The sequence below is a fragment of the Babylonia areolata genome, chromosome 8 (assembly GCF_041734735.1).
Source record: "Babylonia areolata isolate BAREFJ2019XMU chromosome 8, ASM4173473v1, whole genome shotgun sequence".
NCBI classification, from domain to species: Eukaryota; Metazoa; Mollusca; class Gastropoda; order Neogastropoda; family Buccinidae; genus Babylonia; species Babylonia areolata.
This window is the reverse complement of record NC_134883.1, coordinates 45,369,401-45,384,400: the sequence shown is the minus strand read 5'-3', so window position 1 is coordinate 45,384,400 and position 15,000 is coordinate 45,369,401. Positions and strand designations below refer to the sequence as shown.

General features: G+C 43.2%; 1 protein-coding gene across 1 annotated transcript in view; it reads right to left on the bottom strand.

The window, feature by feature from the left end:
- LOC143285203 (sarcospan-like) overlaps positions 1-15,000 on the bottom strand; it is a 48,268-nt gene that overhangs the window by 1,284 nt on the left and 31,984 nt on the right. The window contains exon 4 of the mRNA XM_076592449.1: positions 3,610-3,699. Coding sequence (XP_076448564.1) covers positions 3,610-3,699 — 90 coding nt within the window. The remainder of the gene's footprint in view (positions 1-3,609; positions 3,700-15,000) is intronic.

Here is a 15,000-nt window from a genome sequence, read left to right as displayed (position 1 = left end):
GAGAAGAGAGGACTGGCCGTACTGAGTGAGTTAAAAGCAGATAAGTGTCTTACCATTCTGCCACCTCAGTTTCTCCTTTAAAAAAAAAATTTTAAAAAAATAAAAATTTTAAAAGATAATGCCAACAGCCTCTGGTGTTCCAAAGCGGTAACCCATCCAAGTACTAACTTGGCCCGACGTTGTTGTTTAACTTCGGTGATTGGACGAAAATCGATGTTTACAACGTGGCCGTTAGCACATATAAAATAATATACATTTTTTTTCTTCCATTGCCTGTTTTCTATCCGATTTCATCCGTAATACGAGTATCCGTTTCGGGTTTGACAAGAATTGTTGGCTAATCGGAACATCAGTCGACTCCCCTTTCTCTTCTCATCACTTCCTGGCTTTTCGTAAGCAACGTATTTCCGGTGTTCATGAGTTCAAGCCAATACATTTGAATTTGGCTAGGGGCCATAATTATTGCACGTTAACGCTATCCCGGAATATACTACAACGATGTCTCAGACAGGAAGAGGTGTGTGTGTGTGTGTGTGTGTGTGTGTGTGTGTGTGCGGGTTTACAAAACACAGCAGGGTGGGTGCAGTGAGAAGAAAGAGAGGAAGAACCACTAATCTAAAAATAGATGGATAGCTCATTGGCCAGGAAAGCTGAAACCAACTGGACGCCATACTGAGACTCGTATTTGGCTGTCAGTCAGTTGAGAAGTCATGTGCTAACTGGTGATAGCTTCTGAACTGTAACCGTGTATCTTCAATGAAATCGAGTTATGCTTGCCTCCACGACATGCCAAATGTTGTGTCTTGATTGATATCTGCCAATGGTTCATTTACAGGAAAACAGTGCAGTGACACGTAGCACAAACTAGCCATGGAGGCACACACAGGAATGTCAGCTTAACTAACGCCACGAGCAAATGAAAGCTTGCCGTGAAGCAGTCATCGTAGCCAGCTGAGCGCTCGGCTACAAAATATGAAGTTACCGCTTCGCGCTGTTGTTCTGGCACGAGTATCAAAATGGCTGATTGAACACTTCCGCAGGCTTCAGTTTGCATAGGGGCTCAATGAAGGCATGCGCTATCCACCTATTTTTAGAGCGGTGGGGAGGAACCCGGCCACTGCTTCCCCGACCTTCTTTAATAGCAGACAACACACTTGTTGTTCGGGAAGGTTTTTTTTTGCTTTGCTGTTCCTTCTGTCTGTCTGTCTGTCTGTCTATCTGTCTCAGTCAGTCTGTCTCTCCCTCTCTCTCTCTTTCTCTCTCTCTCTCTCTCCCTCTGTGTGTGTGTGTGTGTGTGTGTGGTGTGTGTGTGTGTGTGTCCCTGGGCCTCCTTCTGTCTCTGTCTCTCTGTCTCCCTCTGTCTCTGTCTGTGCCTGTCTGTCTGTCTCTGTCTGTCTCCCTGTCTCGATCTATATCTGTTTCTCTGTATCCCTCTGTCTCTTTGTCTCTGTCTCTGTCTGTCTGTCTCAGTCAGTCTGTCTCTCCCTCTCTCTCTCTTTCTTCCCCTCTCTCTGTATCTTGTCTCTGTCTGCCTGTCTCTGCCTCCCTCTGTCTCTGTCTATGTCTCTGTCTCTCTCTGTGTCTGTCTGTCTGCCTCTCTCTCTCTCTCTCTCTTGCTTTATCTCTTCCATTCTTACTTTCCGCCTTCCAAACAGTTTACCCAACTTTTTTTTTTTTTTTTTTTTTTTTCTTTTTTTTGCATCTGAAGAAAACACCAACTATGATACCCTGTGCGTGTATGTCACACACACACACACACACACAAACACACACACACACACACACACACACACACACACACACACACACACACACACACACACACACACACACACACACACACACACACACACACACACACACACACACACACACACACACACACACACACACACACACACAAACACACACACACACACACACACACACACACACACACACACACAAACGCGCGCACGCGAAGAATGGAACGGGATGGGGGGGAGGGTGGGGGGGGGGGAAGCCTGCACCCTCAAACCAGTTCCACAACCGCCATCAATCAGACATTAGCTTCCTCTCCAAGAATAGCTCACGTGGCAACATGACCCGCTTCTGTCTGATGCGCATGGTATGGCTTATTACTGGCAGCAAAAACTGGGTTTTTTTGGGCTTTTTTCAACTCTGAAAATAAATTAAGCGGGTTTTTTGTTGTTGTTGTTTGTTTGTTTGTTTTCTGTTTTGCTGCTGCTGCTGTTGCTGCCACTACTACTACTACTACCACCACCACCACCACCACCACCACAAAAGCTACTACTTCTACAACTACAACTACAACAACAGCAACCTCTACTGCCTTCTGCTCGGCTACGACTACTACCACTACCTCTACTGCTGCTGCTGCTACTACTACTAATGCTTCTTCTTCTTCTTCTTGCCAGGCGTCATTTTGGAGGTGGAGGAGGAGATGAGGAAGAGAAGAAGAAGGAGAAGAAGGAGAAGAAGGAGGAGGAGGATAAGGCGCCTACGTATGTGCGTATGATTTATCGTAATGCAGTGCCATACAAACACGACTTGTTTAATTTAATACATACTTCTCACGACATCGCAAAAACTGAGGAGCAGTGAAATAATCATGGTGTATCATATCTGACGAAAACAACAGGAAAATAGAATGTGACATAATTTGTTTTTTTTTGTTTTTTTGTACTATAAATGTTCATTATGAAAGTGGCAATTATAACTGCCGGTCGTTCCCTCTTTAAAACGCATAATTATATAATGTTTCAAAATTACGAACCAACACACACACACACACACACACACACACACACACACACACACACACACACAACTTCAAAATTACAACAACAACAACAACAACAACAAAAGTTAACCGAAATGACTACGATATCAACACACTGACACATTCTAATAACATGATTTCATAAAAACACTGATGTCAGTTTATTTAGCTCAGCTGTTAGTAAAAAAAAAAAAAAAAAAAAAAAAAAAAAAAAAAAGGAATAATGAAAAGATTAAACTAAAATATAAACAATTCTGCATTATTTATGGGAATGTAACCATGTACAACATTTTTGGAAGGAGTTTGTGAGATATTTAAAAGAAAAGTGTTTACATTGTGACAGACTTAACCTGAATGACACACTGGTGCTTTTTGGACATAACAAAATGAAAACTGATGAATGTTTCTCATATATCTTGTTGATAGCTAAATTCTATGTATACAAATGTAGAATCAACAAAGTAAAACCAACATTACAAATGTTCAAAAAAAAGACCTCAAACAGGCATATGAAGTAGACAAGTATGCCTCTAACATAACTATGGAATATAACAAGTTTGTGGAAAAATGGGCACTTTATAACTGTTTGATACAAGATTAAGCTATACAATGCTACCTTGGAACTTTGACATTGAACATATATTGTTTTGCTGTTATAGATTTGTCAGTACTTATTTATATACTTACCCTATACTTTCAAATGCACAAAACATATATATATTCTGTATCTGTAAACCTTTGTCTCAATCAAAAATGTTGAAAAAAAAAAAATATATATATATATAAACTTTCCTACTATTGCCCCCTGCGGTTCGCCATACTCTCACCTTGAGCACAAAAGCCTTGGTGGTCCTGGAGGAGGTGTACCTGTGGGTGACGGCACAGTAGATGATGCCCAGCAGTCCCGCGGCGCTCAGCTGAACAGAGGCACCACAACATCCATAACAACAACAACAGCAAATCAGTCACCCGTTTCTGGCTATGTGCGTGTGGGGGTAGGGTGTGTGTGGGGGTCGGAGGGGGGGAGGTATGGGGGTTGAGAGGGTGTGTGGGAGAGTGCTGGGATGGGGGAGATGGAGGGGAGGGGGGGGGGTGTGCATACACGAGGAGAATTGAACTGGGGGGAGGGGGTGAGGAGAGGGGTGGGGTGGGGTAGTGTGTGTGTGTGTGTGTGTGTGTGGAGAGAGGGGTGTGATTGATGGGAGAAGGATGGTGAGTGGGTTGTGGGGGTGTGGGGGATGGGAGGGGTTTACACGGGGAGAATTGAACTATCGATACACGGGCGCGAAAGCCGAATGGTTAAAGCGTTGGACTTTCAATCTGAGGGTCCAGGGTTCGAATCACGGTGACCGCGCCTGGTGGGTAAAGGGTGGAGATTTTTTACGATCTCCCAGGTCAACACGTGTGTAGACCTGCTTAGTGCCTGAACCCCCTTCGTGTGTATACGGCAAGCAGAAGATCAAATACGCACGTTAAAGATCCTGTGATCCACGTCAGCGTTCGATGTAGTTATGGAAACAAGAACATACCCAGCATGCTCACCCCCGAAAGCGGAGTATGGCTGCCAACATGGCGGGTTAAAAACGACAGTCATACACGTAAAACCCCACTTGCGTATATACGAGTGAACGTGGGAGTTCCAGCCCACGAACGCAGAAGAAGAAGAACTATCGATATTTGGTGTTGGAAGAGGGTAGGAGGGTGTGTGGGGGTGGGGGGCTGGTTGTGGGGGGAGGGGTCAGGGGGGGAGGGTGGGGGGGGGGAGTGTACGAAGTGTCTGGAGGGAGAGGTAGGAATAAGAGAATATAAATAAGAATAACTTTATTATCTCCAACTGGAGAAATTTGGTCCAGTGCATTATCACAACATAGACAAGTAAACAACATGTGGACCATAACTGTAAAAGTCAACAACAGCTTTTACGAATATTACGAAGACACAAATGTAAAAAAAACAACCACATACACCGTTTCATACATACATCCACATACTGCAGGTAATGCTTGTTAGGTGATTTTTAACATTTTTTCTTTATTTTTTGTGATTTTTCAATATTTTGCACAATGATGTTTTAGTATCTCTATTTTCAATATTTACCATCCTAAAAATAAAATAAAGATGCTAAAATAGTTTATTTGCATGTTTTCAAACCTGCATGCAATGTTTGTTTACAAATCGATCACCTCATTAAATATGCGAAACCTTTGTACCACCGTATCTCAGCTTCTACAAGGCGTACACACAAAAATGAAACACCAAAATGTTCAGCAAAAATCCCTCTATTGGGGTCAAATGCTTGCCAACATTGGCCAAAAGAAGCATTTTCATTGGTTCCTGTTTACATGAGGCTATGGTACAGGGCCCGCTCCCAGCCAATGAGATGGCTTCTTTCTTCTGCTTTCGGCATCGCGTCACAAGCTGTGAGCGGAGCAAGTGAGTCAGTTCAGAGAGTCTCTTTTTGTTTTTGTTTTGAGTTAGTGTTGATCATTTTGATCATTATCATGGGCAAACCAAAGAAGGTGAGGTCGGATAGGCGCAAGAAGAGACAGTTTTATGGCAACAGATTCACAAAAAGTGATAAATCAGAGAGCAAAGACAGTGACAGAAGTGAGAGATCAGCCGACACTGAACAAACACATGTTGATCGGCCCCACTCTTTCCTCCCCTCAGCTAGCTCAGACTCACTTGTTGAACAAGACTATCCAGCACCATCAACTTCTTCTGCTACTAAATTAGATTCAAAATTAGGAGAAGAAAAGTGTTCAATTGGATAAAGATGATTCTTTGACTGGATTTAGGTTTGTTGACTGTGAGAACTTGGTAGATTTTGTGTCTCAGCTGCTGTGTCCCAAATGTAAACAACCACTAGATCTAGGTGCAAACAAACGCCTGTTTCATGTGAAAGAGGACAAAATTTCCATGGCATCTAAATTTACTTTTCACTGTCAATGCAGTCACACAATTAGTCTTGACACTTCTAAAAAAAATGTGGCAAAACTCATGAAGTGGATAGGAGGTTTGCACTTGCAATATTTGCCTCAGGCAAACACTATACAGGTGGAAAGAAATTTTTAGGTAACATGAACATGCCCCCACCCCCACAGACCAGGAGCTGGTCACTTCATAAGAAAAGGATCCTGGAAGCAACAAAGAAAGTAGCAAAAGCAAGCAAAGAAAAAGCAGCTCGGGAAATCAAAGATAGCCAAGGAAACAACATTACAGTATCATGTGATGGTACGTATCAACGCTGGGGCTTTCAGAGTAAGAATGGGGTAGTGACGGTGCTTTCTGTACATGGCAAACAGTCAAAAGTTCTTGATACTGAGACTTTATCTAACCACTGTGACTCATGTGCCAAGAATAGAAAGAAGAAGACAGATGTAGATTTTCAGACCTGGAGAGAAATTCATGAGAGGAAAGGTGAGTGTGACAAAAACCACACAGGGTCTGCGGGGGCAATGGAACCGGACAGAAACTATTTTCCGTCGTTCACAGACATTATATGGCCTAAAGTATACAACATTTTTAGGTGATGGGGACAGCAAGTCATTTTCTACTCTAACAAAGGCAGACCCACCAGTGTATGATACCAACATAGAGAGATTAGAGTGCTGTGGGCATGTACAAAAAAGGATGGGCAGACATCTCATGAAAACTGTCACTGAAAACAAAAACAAGCAATTCAAATTGCAAAATGGAAAAATCACAAAGGGGTTAGGGGGAAAGGGAAAGTTAACAAAAAAGGCTATTTTAAAAATTCAGGGTCATTTTGGGGCTGCCATTAGAAAAAATGTACAAAATGACACACAGATGAAAAAAGATATTTGGGCAATATGGAAGCATCGCAACAAACAGCATACAAATTGTGGAGGGTGGTGTCCATCCAAAAGTGGAAAGGGAGATCCTAATAAAAAATGCATTCCCAGAATATGTTTGCCAGCAAACCAAGCCTGTGTTTGAGGTGCTCACCCAAGACTCCCTCCTGAATAAATGTGCGCACGGTGGGTCACAGAACACGAACGAGAGTCTGCATAACATCATCTGGCAGCGGTGCCCCAAAACTTCTTTTGTAGGCAGGAAAAGACTTAGTCTAGCTGTAGAAGATGCCAGTGTTGTTTACAATGATGGGGAGAGTGGTAGACTTAGCATTTTTGGTGAATTAGGAATGCCACAAGGACACTATACAAAATTATGTTTTGAAGAGCTTGACCGTGCACGCATCGCAGCTTCATTCATTCAAGCAATGCCTGCGGTGAAGGATGCAAGAAGAAAAAAGAACACATGAAGCTGCTCAGTTAGCTGAAGAAACTGAACAATTCTACTTAGCAGGTGCCCATGAGTAGCCTTGGTGAGTGTTATGCATGCTGTTAACAGTCTTTATCTAACTTTTGTTGTTTTCAAACTTTTAGATGCTGTTTTCTCAATTTCAGCATTTTCGGAGAGTATGGTTACTAATGTCAGCCTAAAATCCACATTTTTTGTCATATTGACTTGAAATTTTCTGCACAGACTCATGACACATGTGGCCTTACAATAGACTATTTCTAAAGGTGTTAGGTAAGAGAGAAGTGGGTTTAGAAATTTTCAGTTTTCATGTTTGTCACAATCACACTGTGGTCTTATGAAGGGAGATAGAGAGTTTTAGTCCGTTTTAAGCATCTGACTGTGTTCTATCACTGTGCAAAGTTTGAAGTCAATTGAGTTAAAACTTTAGAAATTATGCTGACATTTGATAACCAACCCATCTCGCGACCACGCGTACAGTCATCTAAAGAAAATATTTTTTTTAAATACTTAGATATATATAACAAGATTTTTGTTTATTGGCTCTAAAAGTATGATAACCAGACTGCATGTTCACCAAAAATCAACAAAATCAGGAGATATTTAGAATTTGAAACCTAAAAACAAAAATGAAGAAAAAATGTTAAAAATCACCTAACAAGCTGCCCTTAATGTAAAAACAGAAAGAATTAAGAAACATTATTTGAATATAATTATAAGCATAGCCTACTATATTGCACATTGATTATAATAGACAGATAAGATAAGAATAAAGATAACTTGCGGAAAACCACAACCAGATAATCAGCACACACCCGCACCCACCCACCCACCACCCAGAGGGTTTGTGGTGGTGTGTGCTGGGGAAGGGAGGTGGGTGTGTGGGGGGGGGGGAGGTGGGGGGGGGGTGCGATGAGGTGGGGGGGATAGGGGTTAGGTATGAAGGAGGAGGTGGCTGCTGTACATGGAGGTTCATGAGGGTATAGGGGCAGGGATTGGTCAGTTGGGGCAGTAGGTCGACAGAAAGACTGACAGACAGATAGACGAACAGATATTATACATACATATTATTATTATTATTATCATAGTCAGACAGAGAGACAGACAGCCAGTCAGGTAGACAGACAGACTGAAAGATAGATAGATAGATAGATTGAACGATAGACAGGCAGGCAGATAGATAGATAGACAGCTGAATAGATAGATGGATAGATAAATAGATAGATAGATAGACAGACAGACAGATAGATAGACAGACAGACAGACAAATAGATAGACAGACAGATAGACAGACAGACAGAGATAGATAGATAGATAGAGAAAAATCAAGGGGGAAACAAAGGGAGAGTGAGGATGTAGGAAACAGCGATATACAGAGACAGAACTCAGACTCAAAACTCAGAACTCAGAACTCAGATGATTTAATGCACTAGGCCATACGCCCATGTCATAGGGACGAGGACAACAACAACAAAAAAAGTGCAACAAAAACAAACGCCAAAATCAAGTAAACAACACATTCAATACATATCAGTATACATACGTACCGGTCAGGTCAGATAGATATATCTGCTACTGGTAACCTGGATCCCAGTACTACTACCTGTCACAGGGTCGAATTACTGGCGACTAAACCAGCACCCCCACCAGTCCTCTCAGGAGGATGGTGAGGAGGGTGGCTAGACACCCTGGTGGAATTAAATGACCCATCAAAGGGGCTCTGGAGAGCTACCTGCGGCCACCTAGCTAAGGGAGTAAACCCTGACAGAAAATCCGGTGTGGGGCCCCTAAGGCGGTTGGATGGCAAACGTTGTCATTTCCGGCAGCTCCTACGGCCGCGTTGGCACCAAAATGTAACAGCCTTGCTGTTCCTTTGGATCTGTCAGCGAGGTGGAGAGGGGCGGGGTGGGGGGGGGGACAAGCTGCATGGGCAACAGCCTCTCTTCCATATTACATTGCCCAGGCTTATATCCGTCCATCCATCTTTATCCATGGTCAGCCATGACCGAAGGAGGCCTACTACTATACATAATTATAAACAATACCACAGACATACACATACACAGCAGTGCGACTGATAATTATCCGGTTAAGGAGGTATCTAAGTTTAACCACGTTTTGATTTTTGATAATTTGTTCAGTTAACTGTTATACACTTTCTCTAAATCCAAATGCCTCTTTAAAAAAAAAAAAAAAAAAAAAAGCCTCAAAAATATACCATGCAACCACTTTACAGTGTTTGTCACTGGCCATCAAAAGTGTCATGTAAAACGCTGATGATCGGGAGAAAAATTTGCGGGGTAAATACTTTTCCCTGATGTCACGATAGTTTGAAAAAAAAAAAAGTAAAAAAAAAGAAAAAAAAGCGATATGCAGAGAGAGAGAGGGACAGAAAGAAACTGACATGTAGGAGAGAGGGAACAAAACAAAGAGACTGAGAGAGCCAGTTACACACACACACACACACACACACACACACACACACACACACACACACAATCACACACGCACACACGCACACACACACATACACACGCGCGCGCGCGCACACACACACACACACACACACACACACACACACACACACACACACACACACACACACACATCAACCAGACAGCGTCAAAGCCACTACACCCAGAAGTTTGTTTTGTTTCTGAATAACAGGTCTCTGAAAATGGCACGTGTTCAAAAAAAAAAAAAAGAAAAAAAGAAAAAAAAAAGCAAACTGGAACCATTTGCATTGCGTTCATAGGTATGAGTGCGTTTGTGCCGACCTATGTATGTTAAGAGAGAGAGAGAGAGAGAGAGAGAGAGAGAGAAATGGAAGGGGGGGGTGTGAAGGGGGTGGGAGAAAGAAAGAGAAGGGGTTGGGAGAGGTAGACAAAGAGGGTGCGTGTGTGCAATAACACTTTCGTGATTCTCTCTGTCTCTGTCTCTGTCTGTCTGTCTGTTTCTCTCTCTCCCTCTCTCTTCTGTCCTTTTATCTCTCTATCGCCCCCCCGCCCGTCCCCCCCAACCCCCATCATCTCCGTTTTTTTCACCCCCCCTCCTTCAAATCCCTTTAAAAAGATAATCTTGAGCCAAACCAAACGAAGGAAAGCTTTAGCCAGACAAAGCAGATGTTTCCGCTTTCCCCACTTTTGCCCCCCCACTTAACAAGTTGATCACCAGCGCAAAAGGTAAGGTGTTGAACGCTAATCAAAGCCAGGCAACTTGCACTGAGTCAAGGTTCGGAAACTTTGGGAAAAAAAGAAAAAAAAGAAAGAAAAAAGAACGAGCATTCATGCATGTGCCAGAAGATAAAATTGTGAGCAACCATGCGAAGCAGATACTGAGAATAACCGCTGTGGTACACTTCAGCTTAGTCTTTTGTGAAGGACTATGACTCTCAAACTGTAGGAGGCAAAATTGCACTGGCTCTTAGTGCTGCAGCCTTGTGGGCTAGTTGGCCTTTGGGAACCATCCCAACGCCGACTGTCCTAAAACCTTCTTGACCGAGAGAGTGGGGATGTACTTGGGCAAGACACTCTCCAATATAATCAAATTCCAGCCCAAAATAGTCGGAACATCAGTTGCCTCCTCTGCTGTTCTGATGGTCATAGTCGGACACGACTGACTATCATATATACACTTCCGTTGTCTCTGACAAACAAAAAAGCAAAAGAAGGAGAAGAACAAGAAGAAGAAGAAGAAGAAGATGATGATGATGAAGCAGAAGAAGAAGAAGAATAAAAAGATGATGACGGTGATGGAAGAAGAAGAAGAGATGATGATGTTGAAGAGGCAGAAGAAGAAGAAGAAGGTGATGATGATGATGAAGTAGAAGAAGATGATGATGATGGTGAAGAAGAAGAAGGAGAAGAAGAAGAAGAAGATGATGATGAAGCAGAAATAGAAGATGATGATGATGAAGCAGAAGAGATGATGATGGTGAAGAAGAAAAAGAAGATGATGATGATGATTATGGAAGAGGAGGATAAAGAGAGGGAGGAAGAGAAGAAGAAGAAGAAGAAGAAGAAGATGATGATAATGAAAGAGAAGGAGGAAGGAGAAAGAGAAGCAGGAGGAGGAGATGATGATGATGAAGAAGATGCTGCTGATGATGATGATGGAAGAGGAGGAGGAGGGGAGGAAGAGAAGAAGAAGAAGATGATGATGGAAGAGAGGGAGGAAGGAGAAAGAGAAGAAGGAGGAGGAGATGATGATGATGAAAAAGAAGATGCTGCTGCTGCTGCTGCTGATGATAATGAAGAAGAAGAAGAAGAAGAGGAGGAGGAGGAGGAGGTAAACGGTCTAACCACGTTCCTTTCACAAAATCTTGATAAATACAAAAAAATACCGCAGAGAGGTCTTTGAAGCCTCCCTTAGGCCTCCCGAGGTGTATTTTTGGCTCACAGGATAATGAAAAGCACGCACGAGCACGACCCGAAAGGAATCCTCCACTTACTTAGGGGGTAGGGGGGGGGTGGGGGTGGAGGGGAGGGAGGAAAGAAGGGTGTAGGAAGGAAGGAAGGGGGTGTGGGGGTTAGTTAATAATTTGTTGTCTGCCAAAAGGATTGTCAGACAACTGTTGTTGGTGGTGGTGGTGGTTGACCTGGCAGATTGGTGATGACTGATGACTTGCTGTTTCAATTACTGAATTTTATCTTCTGGGGTGGGGTGGTGGGTGGTGGGAGGGTGGAATGCGAATGGTGGGGAATTGAGGAGAGGAGGAAAGGGAGGCGGCTGAGAGAGAAAGAGAGAGAGAGGGGGCGAGGGGGGGTGGGGAGGGAGGGAGAGAGACACAGACAGAGAGACAGAGAGGGAGACAGAGACAGAGAGGGAAAGAGACAGAGACGGGGAGAGAGGGAAAGAGAGAGAGCGACAGAGAAAGAGAGGGATAGAGACAGAGAGAGAGGGGGAGAGAGACGGAGGGAAAGACAGAGAGAGAGACAGAGAGGAATAGAGACAGAGAGAGGGAGAGGGAGGAGAGGGAGAGAGACTAAGAGACAGAGACAACGAGAAAGAGAGACAGAGGGAGACAGACAGAGACAACAAGTCAGACAGAAAACAGAGAAAGAGGGAGACAGAGATAGGGAAACAGATACACACACAGAGTGACAGAATGACTAGCGTCCAGACCACCACTCAAGGTCTAGTGGAGGGGGGGGGGGGAGAAAATATCGGCGGCTGAGCCGTGATTCGAACCAGCGCGGCGCTCAGATTCTCTCTCGCTTCCTAGGCGGACACGTTACCTCTAGTAGGCCATCGACTGCACATGATTCACACATTTGTAGGGTGGAGGGTTGTAGGGTTAGAGAAGTGAGCGATTAAAAAAAAAAAAAAAAACACACGAAGGAATGTGTGGTGCGGAAGATGACTAAATGACAGATGGACATTAATCACGAGGCTGCCAAATGAAAACATGAATAACGCCAGACACAGACTAGTGAGACACACGCGCTGACGAAACTGAGTCAGCAAGCATCTTCTTTGCTCCAGGGGATAGAAAGAAAGATAAGTTAGCGCGGCAGCACTGTCTATGAAGCGAAACGGCGGAGGTATGAAATAATATGTGGTTGACGATCACCATGTGCTGCTCTTGATAAAAGAAACACATCACAGAAGAATTCGGAATAGCCGAAACAGAATGTAATAAGACAATTAGAAATCCACCTGGGAGTATCTCTCTCTCTCTCTCTATATATATATATAGAGAGAGAGAGAGAGAGAGAGAGAGATGTGTGTGTGTGTGTGTGTGTGTGTGTGTACAGGAAATGAGTTCAACTGAAACACCACACATAGGACAAGGGGACCGTGCGGACGTGTCGGCAGAGAACCATTTTTTGACTCACTTGTGTCTCTGTGCGTGTGTGTCTGTGTGTCCGTGGTAAACTTTAACATTGACATTTTCTCTGCAAATACTTTGTCAGTTGACACCAAATTAGGCATAAAAATAGGGAAAATTCATTTCTTTCCAGTCATCTTGTTTAAAACAATATTGCACCTCTGGGATGGGCGCAAAAAAAAAAAAAAAAAAAAAAAAAAAAAAAATGAAGCCTAATTATATACAAACTGCATTTACTGTTATATTTTTATTTTTTGTATTCTCTAAACTTGGCACTTTGATCTGATATTCTGACCCAACAACAAGAGCAGTCATTATTATAATTTTTTGTTCAAACAGGAACTTCTTTTGCTAAGCATGGAAGTTTTTTATTTATTTTGCAAACGTTTTGGTGCAGATGGTAAAAAAGGGAAATTACTCTGTAATTAATGCCAGGGGACTTAATTTGTTTTAAACTGATCTTTCTCATCTTAAACATTACATTTTGAAATTATACTCAATACATAAAAAGCTTGGATTTTTTTAAGTGTATCACAAGTGAGTCTTGAAGGCCTTGCCTCTCTTTTTTTTGTTAGCATTTAGGCCTAAAGTTCTAAGTCTGAATCGAGCCAGGCTTGTTCTGGTGCCATTTATTACTTATTACTTTAATGTATTTTTCTGTCTCTCTGAAAAATGTTCTTGAAAGAGAGGAACCATTTGTAGTTTTCTGACTCTTCAATGTGGGCATGCCAATCCTGTTTGTACGAGTTAATCAATCTGTCTTTAAATTCTGCGAGAAATATTCGATCATTGCCAACACCCTGACACGTCCAGACAATTCCAAAACCCTGTGTGGTTAAAACATTCTTTACAAAAAAAAAAGAAAAAAAAGAAAAAAAAAAGCAAAGCGCCCATCTTTCTTTCCCGGAATCTAACTGATTCCATAATCTTGTCTGCTTATTCTTGTCAGTGGGAGCTGTATTAATCTAAGCCAGTATCTAATACATTTGATCTTTGTTCTTATATGAAGTGGGTATCGACCTGAGAGAGAGAGAGAGAGAAACTGAAACTGTTTAATGTCATTAGCACACATGCCATAATAGCATGGGGTTCACAATTTCATGGGTACTGTCCAAGAAAAACAGACATTAAACATACACAAAGAAAAGTCTCAGAGACTACTCCACACATGCAAAGAACAGTCTCTCAGCGTGCATGCGAATCTCCATCCATGTACATACAAAATAGGCCGACACCTTATCAAAGGTAGTGTAATCGTTACTGTTCAATAAGTAAACCACCAAGCACATTAAGAAGAAATAGATAATCTGCGTGAACCATAAGCAGAATGTTTTCAAACGAGAGAGAGAGAGACAGAGAGAGAGGCATATGAAGGCACTTGAGAAAGACATGGAAGGAGAGAGAGAGCGTGAGACGAAAGAGAGACAGAGACAGAGAATCAGACAGACAGACATACAGTCGGACAGACAAGAGACATAGATACAGCGAGACAGAGAGACAGAAAGAGTGAACGAGAGAGAAAGAGGGAAGAGGGGCGCGAGAGGGGGAGGGGGGGGTGCTGCTGAGGAGGGGTGCGGACGGGGAGGTGGGGCCGGGGGGGTGGGGGGGGGGGCATATGAATACACAAGAAATGCGAAATTCAGATGCGTAGCCATAACCAGGAGGACACACCCCTGTAATATTATGATTTTATCATATCTTCCTTACCACCACTCACGCCGTCCCCCCCCCTCCTTCCCCCCAACCCCCACCGCACCCCCCCCCCCACTCCCCATCCTCCCATCCTGCCCCCCCCAACCGCCCCCCCCCTCTCCCCGCCACCCCCACCCTCCCACTAAAACAGACTTTCTGCATCCCGAACCCCCACCACCTCCTAATGCCCCGCCAACAAAAATAAATGGCCAAGCCATGTCATCTTTATCTCCTTTCCCACATTACGGTAGATGTTCAGGGCATAATAAAGATTTGCCATTTGCAAATCTCCGCGGGGAGGCTGTGGCCTATATAATATATATATATATATACACAGGTTCCTATTCAGAGGCGCAAAGGATGCTGGGAGCCAATGGCGTGGTACCGGAAGTGACCAAGTTTCCTCCCCCCC